Consider the following 18,521-nt stretch of genomic DNA (forward strand, 5'->3'; position numbering starts at 1 on the left):
GGAAAAAGCACAAATCTTCAACCCATATGACTTGAGGTAAACTAGTGGTCACTCTACCTATCTGTCCATTTTCATTTTGCTATTGACTTCATGGAGGTACACCTCATCCACCTGTATTTCACAGTCTACCCCAGCAAATCACATTATTAAAATACGTTTTACTGGGTAAGCGAAGAGCAGAATAAAAATGCCTTGGGTTTCACATTACTTTTGAGAAGATGGCACAAGCCTCCAAGTTTAATAACACGAGTGGATTTTGCCAACACACAGATGAAAAGGCAAGGGAGGGCTGAGCACTTACAGTTTGTTTTCTATCCAAAGCCCACTGATTCATCACTAAATACATTCTGAGAAATTGAATGTAACTATCTTCACTAAGAAAAGATGTTCTGCACAAAACATCGATAAACGCGTAAGACCTTGCTCCAGAGTTGTTTGTCCATATTCTGCTTCTACAGAACCATGCCTGGCAATACTGAGACTCAGTGGTGACTTTCAATGAGGAAACACAGGTGTGGCTAGGACTTCTGCACAGCAGGCCGATGCATTTGACATCATCATCGTGCAGCCATTTGTAGGGGTATCTTAGTCTCACACAATTTATAGCTTTTCAATTTTTTCTTGTTTTTGAATCAAAATAGAGTAGGATTTAAAATTGTTGATATTGAAAAGTTGAAAGCAGATAAATACAATTAAATAGACCCAGGTACTTGTAAGTGACAGGTTTACAAGCCAACAACTTAGATTTAGTTTTTCTGAAGTTGCCCCTATTATAAACACAAAAGGCAACATATTTAATATGAAAGGTGCCTTTTCACATTTAGGACTTTGGAGTTATTTACTTAAAGGAAAATATGTTTATGTAGCTATAAAATATATTTACTATAGCATGCTATGTGTTATGAATTCTTAAAATTAGCATTGTATTTAGAGACAGTAAGTATATTCTTCTCTATATTAAATATATTTTCTCCCCAAAATAAAGCATTCTGAATTACCAGTTTATTATATAGAACATTTACAATGTGAAGACAATTTGGATGAAATATTTTTCAATTATTTCTACTCTGATAAAGTAATCAATGGTTGTTGAATATTTTCCTTGTTGGAAATCTTTATTTTTTTTCTCCTTGAGATTAATTAGTCATATCATTACCTCCTAATCTATCCCTTTATTCATTTGATGTTATAATTAGAGCCACTTGATATTGTGCTAAGTCATTTAGGTACTTAAGTTAACTTCGGAGTAAAATTGGAGACTTGAAAGAATTTAAAAACAAGGCTAGGAGGTTAGCAGACAGGATGCCAGTTTTTCCTGTATCTAAATTTCTACACTAGTTTACTAAAATACAGAATTTATTCTCTTTGTCTTTGAGTCGTCTTCTTTCTGCAAACAACCCAAATGACCAATTAAATCATTACTTGTTTGTTAATAGTTGCTTTGGCATGTCCTAACAGCTTTGAGAACCTCATGATGGGCAGATGTGGGGACAAAGGAGTCACACTTATAGTGTGGAAGACTACAGTGATGACTGTGGGTGCAAAGTACCCAGTGTTGAGATCCATTATAGAAAATTTAAATTGAGTTGCCACTGCATCATAAAGCCTACTAATAATTTGAAATCAAATGAAAATTCTTTTTATCTTACTGTCATCCAAAATCAAATCTGTTATGAGACAAAGGGACATTTTTGTCTTCAGTTGTCAGTCACCACATGTCCTAAGGTCAGATATCGCCTCTTTCATATATTGAGTTCAGCATTCTGCCATACTGTGGGTACGCAGTAAATATGAAATGGTAATTATACTAATTCATATCTGTCTAATCAGCCATGTATGATATACGACTCAGAGTATTTAAGCACTTAGGCAGTGATTAACCATAATAATAACGGCATATGATTTTTTTAATTCTCATGTTGCATATGCTGTCTTGGCTAGCTGTTTACAAGCATCATCATCTTCTTTCTCTTCCTCATCAGCACCAGCAAACTTGTATTGTGTGTGTCACTGTACAAAGCACCCTCAGCTATTTTGGAGAAAGCCCGAATCTTTAGACTTATTTTTTTCACATTTATTTGTACTTATCACATTTTCTCTAGTTTCACAGAAGCCTAGCTACTGAAATAATTTCATTTCCCTCTGCCTGATTGCTCAATTATTTCCTCTTTTTCCTAAATTAGTTTGATTTAATGTCATATCAGCACTTTGAATGGCAAGCCTCAATAACCCAAATCAAGCACATTCACTGCAGGATGCTATTCCTGGTCCCACTAATTTTTCAGATACCCCCCCATGCTTTCTGGAAGGTGGGGGAGAGTGGAGATGAGGTTTGAGACTTTAGTGCTGACCAGGATGTAGGTGAGAGCATTTTCCTTAATGTCCCTGTTTAAACCAGATATTTCTTTAAATCTTTGGTATCTCTACCATCGATTTCCAGGCATTTGCTATGACCAACCAGATCTTGGTGGAGCGGTCAGTGACAGGCTGGAAAGAAATAGAATATGAAGTTGTCCGAGATGCAGATGATAACTGTGTCACCGTCTGTAACATGGAAAATGTTGACGCCATGGGTGTTCACACAGGTAGGCAAAGAATTTTCCAGAATTATAGCCATGTGCTTGACTCCAGATTCAGGTTGCCATTGCAGCCTCTACAAGGTACTTTACCAGAGTTAGTGTACTGATTATAACACTTAACATTTAAACATAGCATTTTATAGCACTGAAAATATTCTCACCTTTAGTTTGGAATTCACAGAAATCCTCTGCAGGATGATAGATATTGCAATCCTGATTTCAATGGAGAAAGGTCAGATAAACCATGAATTTGAGCCATGACAGTGTTGAAAGTAAAGATGGGGCTTGCAAAGCCTTAAAGCACACTGAAGTGTTCACGATTGAGAAAATAGTATTGAAAGGAGTTGAAAATAGGTTTTTAAGCAAGTTAAACTAGTTGGTTCCACGGGACAAAGATGATGACTTACATTCTAGAAATGTTAAATTGAAGATGGGAGAAATTTGCAGAAAGGAGTTGGGAACTCTAGAATGGGATATATGGGAACACAGAAATGAAAATGTAGACACAGAGTCACTGGAAAGCATTTAGTGTAGAGGAAATCATTGAAACTAGAGACACACATACTTTTAAAGGATATAGGCATAGAGAGCGGTAGGAAGAGGTCTAAGTTTTGAATGATGGAAAACAATTCAAATTCTAGGGAAGGATAAAGAGAATTAGTGTTGAAGCAAAGGGGATAGAGGGTTATGAGGAAAATTAGTGGGAAAAGTATCAAATCGGTCAATGCAAGAACATTTTTACATAATATCTTTCTTTGTAGTAGCATTAGTTCTTATGCAAGGCCAAGAATGAAGATTTAGTTTGGGTTTTTAGCTATTCACAAGAAAAATTAGATACTCCAACTTAGTGATGAGACATGCATGGTATGGGATTCTATGGTAAGGGGAGGGGGATGAGGAAGTTGACGAACTTCCAACATGTTTAGTGATGAAGAGATTGAGAGGTTTGTGTGTCTGTCAAAGTTAGAGATAGGTTTTTTGAGGAAAGGGGAACTGATTATGGGTAATAAGATAGGGTAATAACGAGCCTAGGATTGAAACCTAACAGGTCTCATACTGGAATAGAATGAGAACAGAAAGGGAGAAAGGAGAGGGTTGAACTGGTCTAGCACAGAAAGAGAGACTATTCTTTGGAAGGAAAAACTTGAGAGACAATTTGAGATGAAGGAAGCTTCTCAAGCTGAAGTGCCTGACTCGAATCTAGTAAGCTGATAACTAAACTTTAGCAGCTAGAAAAATGTGTCAAAGTTGGGTGTGTGTGTGATTGTATAAGTAAACTGTCAGAATCATGCGGACAATATAAGAGAATATCAGATTATGGAGAATACCCAATACTTCACTCATATGAACGTGAATATTAATTTAATCCTTTCCTCAAATCTTCAGCCTACATTATGCTTTGCATGATGTAGATTTTTTAATAGATTAAGTCATTCAAGCTGGCTGTTGAACTATAACATGGAATAATGAGCGTTTATGTCGACAGGTGACTCGGTTGTTGTGGCCCCGGCCCAGACACTCTCCAATGCAGAGTTCCAGATGTTGAGACGCACCTCGATCAATGTGGTTCGCCACTTGGGCATTGTGGGCGAATGCAACATTCAGTTTGCTCTTCACCCCACTTCCATGGAATACTGTATCATTGAAGTGAATGCCAGGCTGTCCCGAAGTTCTGCGCTGGCCTCCAAGGCCACTGGGTAAGATCAGAATGATTGATTAAGCACATGTTTTTATTTTCTTTGTAGGTTGAAATGGGGAATTGACTGTTAGTCAATACAGAAGACCATTCTGTATTTACAAAATTTACCCCCATTTCCTCTGTGTTAGCTCCAGAACATTTAGAAAACCCCAAAGACATGGTTATTAACGAGCTTGCTGCCAGGTTGAGACACATGGTCTTGTTAGGTAACTCTGTTTGCTGACTAATCAGAAGCCAATCAAAATCTGGGTGACCAAAACAGGCTGTGAAAAATATGCTACTTAATTGCACTTAGCAGCTGTTGTTAAAGAGTGAGCATTAGTCTTTAATTTTGGTTTTCAACTGCTTATATAAGCAGCTGATAAGAAATACTTTAACTAAACACTTCTGTATAGATTTTGATTTCGAAAATAGACATGATAAAACTTACACAATTATCTATCAGCTTATAACTAACAAATGATTTTTAAAACTTCCATAGGAATTAACAATATAGGATCATTTCATGGGTAAATGTTAGAACCAAATAAGTAAATTCAATGTCCATTTAGCAGCTGCTAGCAAGCATAATTAGAAGGAAAGTAAATAAAACCTCTTGTTTCTATTGATATTTTTAGCATCTGGTGTTTAAGCTGTATGGCATTTAAATGAGGAAAATGTTTACTTCTTTAGGATTTTTAGGTAGCTACGGAGTAGTGCAAGGTTGTAGCGCTCTATACAGAAGTCAGAAGACCTGATTTCTTGCTCCGTTCATCCACAGACTTAGTGAATTTGGGCAAAGCACTTACCTCCTTCTGTTTCCTGGTCTGTTAAGACAAGAACTTTCACCAAATAATCCATTTCTATAGTACATATCCAATTCTATAGTTCCATGAATTATTTTACCAAATGAAATTATCTGAACTGACATTCCAGAGAATGGCCAATTTGCTAGAGTGTTAGTTAGTTTTTTTTTTTTTTTTTTAAGATCCCAATGTTCAAATATTTGGAGACAGAACAAGGACTCAGACTTGCAAAGTCCATATTTTCCTGGCCATGTATAATACACCATTTTCCACCTGTCTCTTTAGATACAAATTTGAACACATTTTCTCAGAGATTATTTTGCAGATTTTAATCTAAGTGGATGTTAGACACAGGCATCGGAAGTAAAATCTTATTTATTAAGAAACCTATTGATTTTGTGTTGAAAGGATGAAGGCTGGAGATTGTAGTAATTCAAAAGAGGGCTTAAAAGGATTCTCCTTTTAAGCTGCACTGCTTCACGCTTTATCTTGAATCACATTAGTTTGTAAGTGGCCAGTAAATATTTATGTGGAGGAGGTATCAGGTGTGTCTTATACTTTGAAGTAGTCTGATGCCAAAATTGTAAAGAAAGATTTGTTCATGTTTGGAGTTGCTTTCAGTACTGATTGCTTGGATTTCAAAACCAACCAACCCACCAATGAAGGTAGGCTAACTCTGCCTCCTGCATTGTAGCTACCCATTGGCGTTCATCGCAGCAAAGATCGCTCTAGGAATCCCACTTCCAGAAATCAAGAATGTTGTATCTGGGAAGACCTCAGCCTGCTTTGAACCTAGCCTGGATTATATGGTGACCAAGATTCCTCGCTGGGATCTCGACCGTTTCCATGGGACATCCAGCCGAATTGGTAGCTCAATGAAAAGTGTAGGCGAGGTGAGTCTGGGAGGTAGTAGTACTCCATTCACACTGTATTTGGTTTTAGTGCTCTTGTCTAGGCCTTGAGAGCATTGAAAGTCAAAAGGCTGCCTGGATACTGTTTTCCTGGCTGCTAGAAGTTTCATTTCCTCCTTAGTGTTTTAACACTGCTTCTTTTGAGGGTTAGTCTATGTTATTTGTTACATGATATTTTTATGGATTCAAAGTTCTCTCTCTCTCTCTCTCTCTCTCTGTATATATATATATGTGTGTGTGTGTGTATAAAACATACTTATATGTAATACATATCTATCTATCCATCTATCTATCTATCTATCTATCTATCTATCTATCTACCTACCTATCATAGATCTATATATGTATGTATATATATGATATGTATCAATATTTGACTAAAAATAATTTTATCTCATATATATATATACATATAGTATATATACTGTTATATTTATACTTATATAGTATATATACTGCTATATAAGTATAAATATAACAGTATATATACTATATATATATGTATGTATACATATATATCATATGTGTATACCTGAGATGAATTTATTTTTATAATCAAATATAGAAAATAAAACAGTATAAAAGATAATATAAGTGCTGGGAAGATAGTGGGTCAAATGCTTGTGGTGTAAGTATGAGGATCTGATTTGGGTCACCAGGACACACATATTGCAGGAGTGATGGTGTTGGTCTGTAATCTCAGCTAGATGGTGATAGGGTGGGAAGTAGGTGAGAGAGTGGAGACTGTCAATTAGTTGCCTCCTGGCCACTTAATTTAGCTAACTGGCAAGCTCCAGGTTCAGTAAGAGATCTTATCTCAAAAAATGATATGGAGAAGCAGTTTAGGAAGTCATCGCAAAATCAGGCTTTGGTCTCCACAGCACACGGATAAGTAAGTGCATGCCACACCTCCATGCTTACTCATGAGTATACCACACGCATATAAATGCCGCACCCCAAAATAGTGGACTGGACAAAACCAGACAACTGCTTTGAAGTTAAATACTTGATTTTAGTCCATTCATGTGAATTGCGGCTTCATTTTCTCATACTTCACATTATCACGTTGGTATAGGAGACAGGCAGACTACATGAGCTCTTGCAAGCCTTCCAGTACAGCCATTCCAAACCAAGAAAGCACAGTGGGATAGGAATCTCCCTTTCCCTGAGCTGAAATGTCCTGGCACTTTGTTTATCCCTGCTTCTGGGAAACTCTCTTTACTTCTAATCACATTTGGGACAGTGTTAAAAGGTTAATCTGCTTGAAATTAGTGGCATTTGAAAAAGTATCTTTCACATAGTTGACATAGCCATTTATAATTTGTCATTAATGTGAACTTGAATCTATCTGAGGAATCATGAAAATTTACTGAAGGCAGTATTGTAACCATTGATATTTTAAACTGGAGTCAAAAACTGCACAGCAATTTACTGTTCCGTGGAGAGATTCAAAGGCAATGTTCAACCACTAAAATAACTGGGTAGGCTGCAAGGCCAGATTAAATTTAGTTTTGAGTACTGCCTGGCTCAGACTAAATTGTTCCATTTTTTTTTTATTAGATACAATTAGCTGTAAATATTGTAAAAAGACACATAAAATTTGTCATGGTGGAATTTAACCTCCATCTAGATTTAAAATCACAATCTATGTATATTTGTTATTATTCTTAGGGGTCTGCTAATATTAATGCTTAGCTAGAGAAAAGCCAAGCTGTCATGGATCCTGACTGGTATTCTTCAAATAGTCTGTTTTCTCCTTATTTGTTTTGTATTCTAAAGGACATTGGCATTTGAAAGGGAGGGTCCCTATGCTCTAGCCATTTGGTCCTCATTTTAATTCTATTATGCTTCAGAACAGGTGCAGGCGATGTCTTCCTTACTCTCAGGAAATACAACTACATTCACTAGCTGGTAAAAATCTAATAAAATGTTAAAGACTCATTGCATTAAAAAGCATGGAGAAAGGGGAAGAGTGACTAGGGAACAGAAGCTCAAAGTCTGCAAATACTCTCAGAATCTCACTGCAGTTGTCAAGTTTTGGAAAATATTACATACCTAGTTTTGTGAGAAACTAAAAATATGTGAGGTTGTTCTTTCAAGAGATGCTCTTGTGTGTGTATCCCAGGTCATGGCTATTGGTCGCACCTTTGAGGAAAGTTTTCAGAAGGCTCTGAGGATGTGCCACCCGTCTGTGGATGGGTTCACTCCCCGGCTCCCGATGAATAAGGAATGGCCAGCAAACCTGGATCTGAAGAAAGAGTTGTCTGAACCCTCCAGCACCCGCATCTATGCCATTGCTAAGGTAATATGGGATTACTTGGAATGGCCTTGGAATTTAGTCAGCTTTGCAAACAGCCTTCGACCTCTTCATGTGAGCCAGTGCACATACATCCTTGCCCTTTCAGTCTCTCTCACACACATAAACATACCTCATCCTTATTCCTGTCTCACAAACAACGTCTCTCTGAATTTCATCAGACATTCCTCTAATTGAGTAATAAAAAGTATTTTATATATATATATATAACTTGAAACTTGGACCCAAGAGCACAACACACTTTTAAAAGATACTGACACAGCCAAAGTGGTCCCTCCATTTTGTATACACAGCACCAGTACTTTAAGCGTTTATAGTTCTGAATGTCCTTTCTTGTAACCTTTTAGCAAAGGCTCCCTGAAAATGGATGAAATTGTATTTAGAGAGGAGCTACACTGGTATCCTATAGCAGATCCTACCAAAGACCCTGACATAATTCCATTTGCTTTTTTTCTGTGTTTAAACATAAGGCTACCTAGGCTGTGACAGTAGGCTTTCCCATGCAATTATTTTATTGGAGGGGTTACTTGTAGAACAAAGAGCCCCACCTTTCTCAGTCCACCCCCTAGTTCCTTCTCAGGCAAATGAAGTGCCATTTTAATCTCCCTTTATATTTACTGTGCTTAGAGTTTTGAAGTTTCAGCTCATCTGATTTTATGAAAGGTGACTTGGGCAGCTGGAATCTGCCTGGTTGGCAATCCCTAAATGGCTTTTTGACATTTAAGGAAGCACCTGCATTAATCCCCCAACAGTGTCAAACCACCCTGTGTTCACAAGACTCCCTTGGCCATTTTCTGTGTGTGTGCGTGTGGGATGTAGTAGTGAAAATATGAATTGCATCTTTAAAGAAGGAATATGACTTTTATAATGCCTTGGTAGCAACAGAAACGTGCACATTATGATTTGAACTCACTGCAACTCTTACTAGCAGAAAGTGTTTAGTGACAGGTCTGCAGAGAGCTGACAAAGGACAAGGGATATTTCCTTCAGAGCATGATATCTTTTCTCCTCAATCGTATAGGTTTTATGTCTAAAATAGTTAAGTCCTATTGAAATTCTTGGAGAGACTATTATCTTTGATGAATATCTTCTAATCTTGTGTTTTAAGACTGATGTTTTTCAGGAGTGGTGGGGGTAGCAACAAAGAGAGTTTTCAAGAAGGCCAGTTTACTGTGTATACTGTCCTTCTCGTAGTCTTTTATTTAAGAAGCAACTGAGGATATTCATATGTATGGGTGTGGAATTGTAAATATATAGATACATATATAGATATAATTTTCTCCCTCAGGGGGTAGGGCAGTAAATGGATTTTTTCCTTGAGTCTAGCAATCTCGTTTCTGCCACTTGAAGCAGATGAAAAAGGATAGCATTTCCTAGTTGCCAGCCAGGCTGTAAAACTCAGGCAAATCTCTCATTCTTTTCTAACAGACTTACAAAGGATGGGGGATGCAGGGCAAATGTGTGGAGGTTCATCCTGCACAGAGCATGCTGTGTACAAGCAAGAAGTGCGGGCTCGGGGATATAAATTATTGTCTGCCCGAGTGCTGGGACAGGGAACTGATTCCTGCTTGTTTAGAGGTCATCATTATTGTTCATTTCCACAGCAACCGGGGACTTGGTGATTTTGACAGAGAAATAAGGACAGTGCAGGGCTGAAAGGGAAAAAGAATGGAGGGAGGGTGGGACTCCTCACCTGCTTTCATGATTCTCAGGAGAGGGCAAGGGACTCTGAGGTCTGGCTTCTGCAGAATTCTTATTTCAGGATGACTGGGTCACCACCTCTTTTGATTTAGGGAGAATGCAGGCATTAGTTTTTATTTGGAGAACATTTCACAAGCCTCAAATGTGTTTGGGGTCATAATGGACTTCATTCCAGTGGGAGTAAGACGGTATAGTTACAGTGTGGGAAGATGATGTCTCAGGCCTGGCAGGCTTGCTTCACGATGGAAGCAGACCTCACTGTAGTCCTTCTTCCTCTCAGGGAAATGGTTAGCAGATTCCAGGCCCTTTTTCATTTTACATCATCAGATGCAATCTTTATTTAATCTGTAAAAATGCATGAATAACTTACTTTCTATGTACCTTCTAATTACTAATGCCTGGCAGCTTTTGGTCTCTTAGGGACTAAGACCAATGTAGATTTTGTGGATATGATCGTAATTTTGTGAAGAGTTACATAAGAGTAATATAAACAAAGTTAAAAAGCAAACATGGCTTCGAGGGTTTTCATTAAGTGCTATTCTAGTCAAGTGAACTGTGACCCATGCTATAGCTCAAAGCTTACAATCATGGACTTTCTTCTAGTAGAAATAAGTAAAGACTTAAGAAAACTGTATGAGTTGAATATAACATCAGAGTTACAAGTTGCACTTCTCTTCTGAGTTTAAAAATGTAAAGTATTATTCTAAGATAGTTTTGAAATAGATATTATATGTTTATTGTACACATTTGTATAAATATAAATAATAACAACAATGTGCATGTTTTGGGTTTGGAAGGTTTGGTTTGGGGAGTTATGTAGTTTGCTAGTACCTTCAGCTCAGTGAGTAGTTACTACTTTGCTTTGGAGATTGTTAAAGTTCACTTAGAAAAATGATGGGAGCTGCCAATAGGGTAGTAAGTTTATATGTCATTAGATCCTTCATGTTACCCAATATATAGTTTAGGAAATAGTAACCTAGCCAAATGGAGTGGAGGAGAAGGAGGAGACAGGACCTGTTAAGACTTGTGAGCACACATTACTCTTGTACTCTCTCTGTATGATATTTGTTGGTGCAGTTAACAGCATCCTAGGTTTATTTCAAGGAACATCAGTGATTCGGTTTCATATCTTAGGACGTAACCTGGTGCCAGTCTCTCTAAATAATGTGGGAAGGAATGGCTCTTATATTTTCAATTAGACAAGACATTGAGAAAACGGTTGCCACAGAAAGTGTTTGTTCTTCTTCTGGCAGGCCTTGGAAAACAACATGTCCCTTGATGAGATTGTGAAGCTCACATCCATCGACAAGTGGTTCTTATATAAGATGCGTGACATTTTAAACATGGATAAGACACTGAAGGGGCTGAACAGGTAAGAGGATCGCTTTGAACCACTCTCTATATTTTCAGTGCAATGTCTGAGTTGCCCTCTCATGAAGTTACCCAAGTCTGCCTCAGTGAGCTAACTGATGCCAAGATTGGGAAAAGAGATGACTTTAATATTAACCTACAAATTACTATGTACCGATAGAGAATTTATTCTCCTTGGATTCCACTGATATCAAAATGGGGGCTTTTAGTTCAGTACATAAATGAACCATACTCATGTGTCTGTTAATAACCTCTTCACCTCTAACTAATTTACATTTTAATTTTTTCATGGCCAATTATTTATACATTTCATTTTATGTTTAGAATTTTCTGATAATGTCGGGTACCCTTTTAATTTTTATTTGAAGACTGCCTATTGAGTTGTCTCTGGCTTAGGCAAGTTTTACAGATACATCTTTTAGAAGAGGTCCATCTATTACCAAATTAAGATGCAAGGTCCTCTTTGGCTTCTCTCCCTAATACACTGAAACACACTTATGTTGGAAAGAAATCTCATCTCTAAGCCTAGGGATATATTTAGAGAAAGAAAGATTTGGTAGTATACGTTATTTTCAAATGGCTTGGGGAAATGCAGACAATTTAATTACATAAAATGTTGAGGACAATGGGAGATCTGGAAGGGGGAGATCTGAGTTTTAGCCATGTTAAGTTCTTGATTTTGTACACAGGGATTTTGCCAAACAAGGACGAGACTGGCCACCATTGCCTGTAGCTATCCTTTTAAGAGCTTGTGTAAAATGAACAGTAGTCAGCAAATAAGACAGAGATGGAACTTATACATTTGTCTAAGGGTTTTGCTGACTTGGGGTTTCTTTTCTTGGTTTATGACACCAGCAAAACTTCCGTGTTGAATTATATATAGTCTGTTCCGCTGCTCAGTTTTAGGCAACAGATTTCAAAGGCTTATGAAAGCACTCCAGTGAAACCACACACGGGGGCGCTAGAAACTCGCAGTGCATCAAATAGTCCTCGAGTGAAGAAAAGCAGATGCTATTGTGATCGAAGTGTGCATTTGATCTATGGTCTAATTTGTGGGCACGGGGGTTGGGGAGCAACTTCATGTTTTAACTGAATAGTTCCTGTTACAGCTAGCAGTCAGGTTAAGATTCCAACTAAGCAGAAATAAGTGTATTTTGATAGAAACAAGGGAAAGGTCTTTGGAGAGTAGGAAAACCCATTGCTGTAGGCGACTTAAGTATCTCTACTGTTGCATGTGCTTGATTATAATTTGACACTTTTAGTTTCCATTTTCTGATATAAACATATTCATAATTAAATACTCATTCATTTGTTCATAATGATCTGTATAAAGCTACCTCAGAGCTTGTAATAATTTTAAAGGTTCAAAAGCATTATCTAGCTTGTGTAGTTTTGATGCTTATTATAGCATGAAATCCAAACACCTGTGGTGAGACTCAAATGGCTCTAACCCTAAATTTTCTGTTTCTATCTGAGAGATACTGTACGTACTGTTCACTCTTTTTCTGAGGTTCATTGATTTAAGCACATAGCGATGTGGTGCTTGTTATAAATGCTACATAAATTAAGCGTGTGCTTGGCCACTGAAGCTAGCCGTCTTCACCCCTTCTATGGCATATAAGAGTCTGAAGTCAAAAGGATATCAACATTGACTGATTGTAAGTACTTGAGACTCAAGTTTTCTGACCCAGTTTTGATCGTTCTTACTATTATCCCAGGCCATGAGATCTTTTATTTTCTCAGAAACTTGTAAACATCCAGAAAGATTTAGTTCTCAAATTATGCATAATTCTCAACATAATAGAAACCCCTTATCGTCAGTTGACATCAAGGAGTAGACTTTGTTGCCGGTTTGGATAAGGGTTGAAAAGACCGGTTGTTCTTTTTTACATTCACATTTGTTTATGGTTTACATGGCTCTAAATCTTTAACTGCTCCTGTGTTGGAAAATCTGACTTTGGATGTGGGCCCAGGAGGTAATTGTTTATTTGATGTATGTTGGAGAGGACTCCAAATTTCTCCTGCCAGTGCGTATCTCTGGTGCCCATGTGCTTAAATCCGACTGCAACTTTCGAATAGGTTTCTTGGGGAAATTACAGCGAGAGATCCCAGCCATCATCGGTGTGATCATTTGAGGTGAAGAAATGAGTTGTGATCATCAGATTAGTGTCTTAGCACCAAGTGTCTCCCTTTCAGAACTCAGTTCTGATCACTGTTTCACTAAGCCACCAGCACAGTATATGGTGACATATACGATGCTTTGATGACAATGTCCATTCTTACTAATAGGGGATAGCTGTTATTTAGGCAACTTCAGACAAACGTTCCCCCTCTCCACTCGTGTTCACTGACTTTCATGCTGTTTTTTATTATTTATTTCTGGTGAATAACATGCTAGGCGGCTCATCAAATTTATAAATAGGACACTGGCATTAATCAAGACAAGGTAGCACCATTGATGTAAATTATCTGCTTTGGCTCCGAGAAGTTTCTCATCACTAAATGTGATGTGTTGTCATACAGGATGTGTGTGTGTGTGTGTGTGTGTGTGTGTGTGTGTGCTCACACACGCTCACATTAGAATTGGAATTTAGAAGTCTAGTATTTACCAAGTTACCTATTAACTGCACAACAACAGATCATTACACATTGATAGTTTATCTTCAATGAGTTTGAGAAGTTCAGACTGAAGTTCTAGAGGAGTGTAATGTGCACACGTACACAGACATGCATAGGTTTATAGCTTATAGGTGTGTTAGGCACCGTCTAGAAGAACTAAGACTACATGTAGTTAACGCCTCCACCAAAGTCATATTTGCCACTAAAGGCACAGTAGCTTTTAATTCTGTATAGCCAGGGCCTATGATGATCATTTTCATTGTGTTAGTAATGACTGGACAAATACAGGCTCAAAGATCCTCTAGCTAGGATAATATTACCGTAGTAAAATATATAAATAGGCTCATTTGTGAGCAGGAAATACTTTAGGACCTTATGTCCCAAGCATTTTATTTATAGCATCAAATTGAATTGAACATTTTTCAACCGAAGGGCAGCCATAATATTTAAAGAAATATGAGCAGGTCAGAAAGAGTATGAGCCCCTCAGCATCCTCCATCAACTGCTCAGAAATCGTGTGTCTTCAAACTCTATTCTTCTTCTGGACTCATTCACTATTTCTAATATGGCACTTTAGGGATGCTGTCGTCACGCCTGCATAATTTAGAGACATTTACATAAAAACACGGCCACAACCAAGCTGTATGAGCGTCCCAGTTTTCCTTCAAGTGAGTGTTTTAAAGAAGCAGCAGCCTGCCTGTGTTAACCTTGGCAGATGGAAGGTTTCCTACCATTTATGGCCATTGTGGATTTTCCAGGAACAGCCTCTTTTGCCCTCTGGCTTTCAAGTCACATGATGCCGCTTACGTTAGTCGTGCTGGAGATAACTGTTGAAAGGAATCTGTTTCCCACCGTTTTAGATGCTCTAAAGTAGTGTAGACACCCAGTGAGTTACAGTTTAGACTTCAGAAGCTGAGGTTTGGATTTATTTCTCTATGAATGATTGACGTAAATTTGCTATTGGTTTATGGAAATACAGAAATTACTTTTAGGCAATATCCCATGGGCTTCTCCGATTTTTTTTTTTTATGCTACACCGATTCTGATAATACAAATATTCGTTTCCTTTTTTCATCTCCCCTTACTGCTATAATGAATGAACTGAAGAAGGTTAAAGTACGGTTTTCAAGGGTCTGTTTTCCATCTGAACTTCACTATGTTTGTGTGATAAACTATACCCACTGGTGGGTGCTGAAAAATCACAGGCATGCCTATTGCTTAGGGAAACAATCTCAGGCAAGCCTAGTGAGTTCTGCTTGGGCATTCAAGTGGTAAATTGAGCTCAGTAAAGTCGGCCATTTCCCTGCAGCCACAAACTTGTGGCTGATGTAATAATGCAGGTGTCACCTTAGCTGGAACCGTCCCTTTGAATGCCCTCTCCTACACATACTAGTTTCTATTGACTTTTTATTTAACTTGCTCACAAGGCATAGCAAAATCAGACAAGAACACTTTGTGCTTACATTTGATTGAAGTTTCCAAGGGAAAGTGTCACCCAAGAGTTGTTAGAACTTACACATAAGAATGAGACTGTCTGTACTTTGGCTCCTAGTGTTAATTTATAATTTCTGGTTTAAAACATTAAATATAGAAGTAACTCAGGTACATATATATGAATAGAAAATACTTGCCTGTTAGGATTTGTTTATTTCAGAGTGACATTTATGATGCTATTTATCTCTTTGATATAAAGCAGGTAGGGTACATTAGTACAGTCCTCTGATTTTATTCCCAGGAAATGGTCTTATATTACTTTACAGCAGCACCAACTTACTGTATTTCTTAATTCAATCCCAATTATAACACATGCCCCCCTTCTTATTTTACTAGGCTGATCTCCAAGGTGCTGAATATGTGATGTTTGAAGTGTTAAACCTGGCAGGAAACCCACTTTTCCAGTCAGGACATATTATGATTCTGTGTCTTTAGTCTTTATATTCCCAGCCATCTACACAGTGAATTTCCTTTTTCTATTTTTCTTTTGTTCTTTTGATTTTCTGAGACAGTGTTTCAGGAAGACTCAGGTTGCCTTGAACTCACTAGGTAGCTGAGTGTGGCCTTGAATTCCTGATGCTTCTGTCTCTACCTCCTAGGTGCTGGGATTAGAGGTGTGTGCCATCTTGCCTGGCTATGAAGTTCTTTGAGAGTAATAAAATAGCAGAATACTTAAACAAGAATATTTTTTCTTTAAAACAGAAGTATTGCTATGGGAAATTTCATGTCTCAGAACTAATACAAAAGTGCATTATATTTTAACTAGATTTATTTTTTTATAAGTTATTTTAAGTAATCTCTTGGGTGTAATATGTCTCTATTAATTTTAATATTCTGTTTAATTACACATGATACAAAAATTTACACAAAACATTTAATGTCCTGAGGAAACCTCACTTATTAGTTAAATAAGAATGCCATGATTTGACAATAATTGTGAACTTTTCAAGTATAAAAGGATTCTTATGATTCTGGTATGAACAAGATATTTTACTTAAAAGCTTGTCACAATGGTATTCAGATAATTTATATCATTTTATATATATTTCTCAATATTAATTTTACATATCTGAAAAATTTTAAAGCCCTAAGTTGATTAAAGAGCACATATACTTAAATTGTATGAGTATGAATCTACTAATCATTGATGATTACTAGCTTATTTATATTGTCAGTGTGTCTAATTGCAGCATGGTGGAATAGGCATTTGCCTGGTGTCATTTTCCTTTATTAATAGCCATGTTCATCTATTAGCAATTACTAATGAATATTTATTTGGTACCCATTGTGTATAAGTTCTTGTATTAGGTCAAGTATCATTTGTTGAAGAATAAGTTTTAGTTATTAACCTGTCTTCAGTGGGCTTATAATCTATATAAATAGCTACACAAGAATAGGCTTCATTGATGGACATGGTAAACATGAAAATGTTAATTCAGGGAAATTGAATGAAGACTAAAACTTATAGGACTAATACTCTTGCATATCTATCTCATATCTCAACATGAGTGGTCTAAGAAGATCTACATCCATATTTTGCTCTATAAATGAGGGCCCTGAATGCTTAAGTTAATTCCCCAAGGTTTCACAAGTAGTTCATGCTGGAGTCAAGTCTGAGCCCAAGGCAAGTATACTTTCCTTTCAAATATCCCATTGCTACAGCAGCAGCTTGAAGAAAAAAAATCTCCTATGAAATAAGTCAATAGGAGGACACTTTCAACAGTCTGGTATAACGTAGAGAGGGATTCTCGAGATAATTATGGAAGACAGTTGAACAAGTCCAGTGAAGTTAATTACAGGGAGATAGGAGAGAAGTCATAGATAGGTACATTATGAAACGTAGTGGGAAAGTAGATGAATTCTACTTAGGAAGTGAGAAATCATGATTGTGGGTATTTTTTATGCTAAGTTTAATGAAAGTAAGAGTCTCAACTATTCAGTGAAGACAGAGTAAGATAAAACTGAATGTTGTCTAACTATTTGGCCACCAGTTGAAATAGTTAGAGCTACACAGTATCACTGTTCTATAATTATTATATGCTTGGCATCACCTTCAAAATTAAAGGACAAATTCTACTAGGGATAATAGTAAATATGCAAATATCTTAATATACATTTTAAGTTAAATTTTCCTATTTGTGTGTGTGTGTGTGCATGCATGTGTGTGATGTTTATGTGTGAATAAAAGCACATGTTATGGTGTGTGCAGTTAGAGTAGTAGAGTAGAAAGAGTTTCCTCTTTCCATTGCAGATGGTGGGATTGAACTCAGGTCTTCAGGCTTTTGTGGCAAGCCCCTTTACCTGCTGAGCCATCCCACTTGCTTAATATCCTTTCACACTAGTTGTTTCATAGTAAGAACTTTCCTTGATTTGTAAGAGTATAAAATAGAGTTTACCATCCTAAGGAAGAGCATAAATCCTGGGATGTATACAAATGATTTTGAGTTATCTATTTATCTTATATTTTCTTGGGAATCAGCATAAAGTGAGTAATTAGTAACATTTATATGATAATATAACAATTAAATACAGAAACATTATTGGTCTTAATGAAAATAAAAATTTCTCAGTTGTAGCAAAGAAGGGGGAAGGAAATAAAACACACGATTCCCAGTTGCTTAAAAAACCAACCAAATTACTAACTGCAGGATGGATAGTCCAAGAAGTAAGCTGACTGTGGTGAAAGACATCATAAATCAGCATCATTAGGTTCCATTTTTTTCTAATTATATAGGAAGGCTCTAGATGAGTCATTTACTAATAAAATAAGATTTATCTAATTGTCTTGTATCATTAAGTAGAAATCATATACATGTAAGCACCAAGGACTAGAATAGTCTCAGGATGAGGTTTTGGTTATTTTTTTAGAATAGGCAATATTTATATATTTTTTTTTGGGAAAAATCTCTACATCTTCAAAAATGTACACTTTTGGCCGTTCTTTTGTTTTGTTTTGTATTTTTGAGACAAAGGTTTCTCTGTGCAGCTCTGACTGTCTCGAACTCAGGGATTCACATCTCTCTACCTTCCAAGTGCTGGATTGAA

General features: G+C 37.0%; 1 protein-coding gene across 1 annotated transcript in view; it reads left to right on the plus strand.

Moving 5' to 3' along the window:
- Cps1 (carbamoyl-phosphate synthase 1) overlaps positions 1-18,521 on the plus strand; it is a 105,799-nt gene that overhangs the window by 41,863 nt on the left and 45,415 nt on the right. The window contains exons 17-21 of the mRNA XM_031368864.1: positions 2,419-2,585; positions 4,066-4,276; positions 5,758-5,956; positions 8,100-8,276; positions 11,246-11,364. Coding sequence (XP_031224724.1) covers positions 2,419-2,585; positions 4,066-4,276; positions 5,758-5,956; positions 8,100-8,276; positions 11,246-11,364 — 873 coding nt within the window. The remainder of the gene's footprint in view (positions 1-2,418; positions 2,586-4,065; positions 4,277-5,757; positions 5,957-8,099; positions 8,277-11,245; positions 11,365-18,521) is intronic.

Source organism: Mastomys coucha, unplaced genomic scaffold, assembly GCF_008632895.1.
Source record: "Mastomys coucha isolate ucsf_1 unplaced genomic scaffold, UCSF_Mcou_1 pScaffold14, whole genome shotgun sequence".
NCBI lineage: Eukaryota > Metazoa > Chordata > Mammalia > Rodentia > Muridae > Mastomys > Mastomys coucha.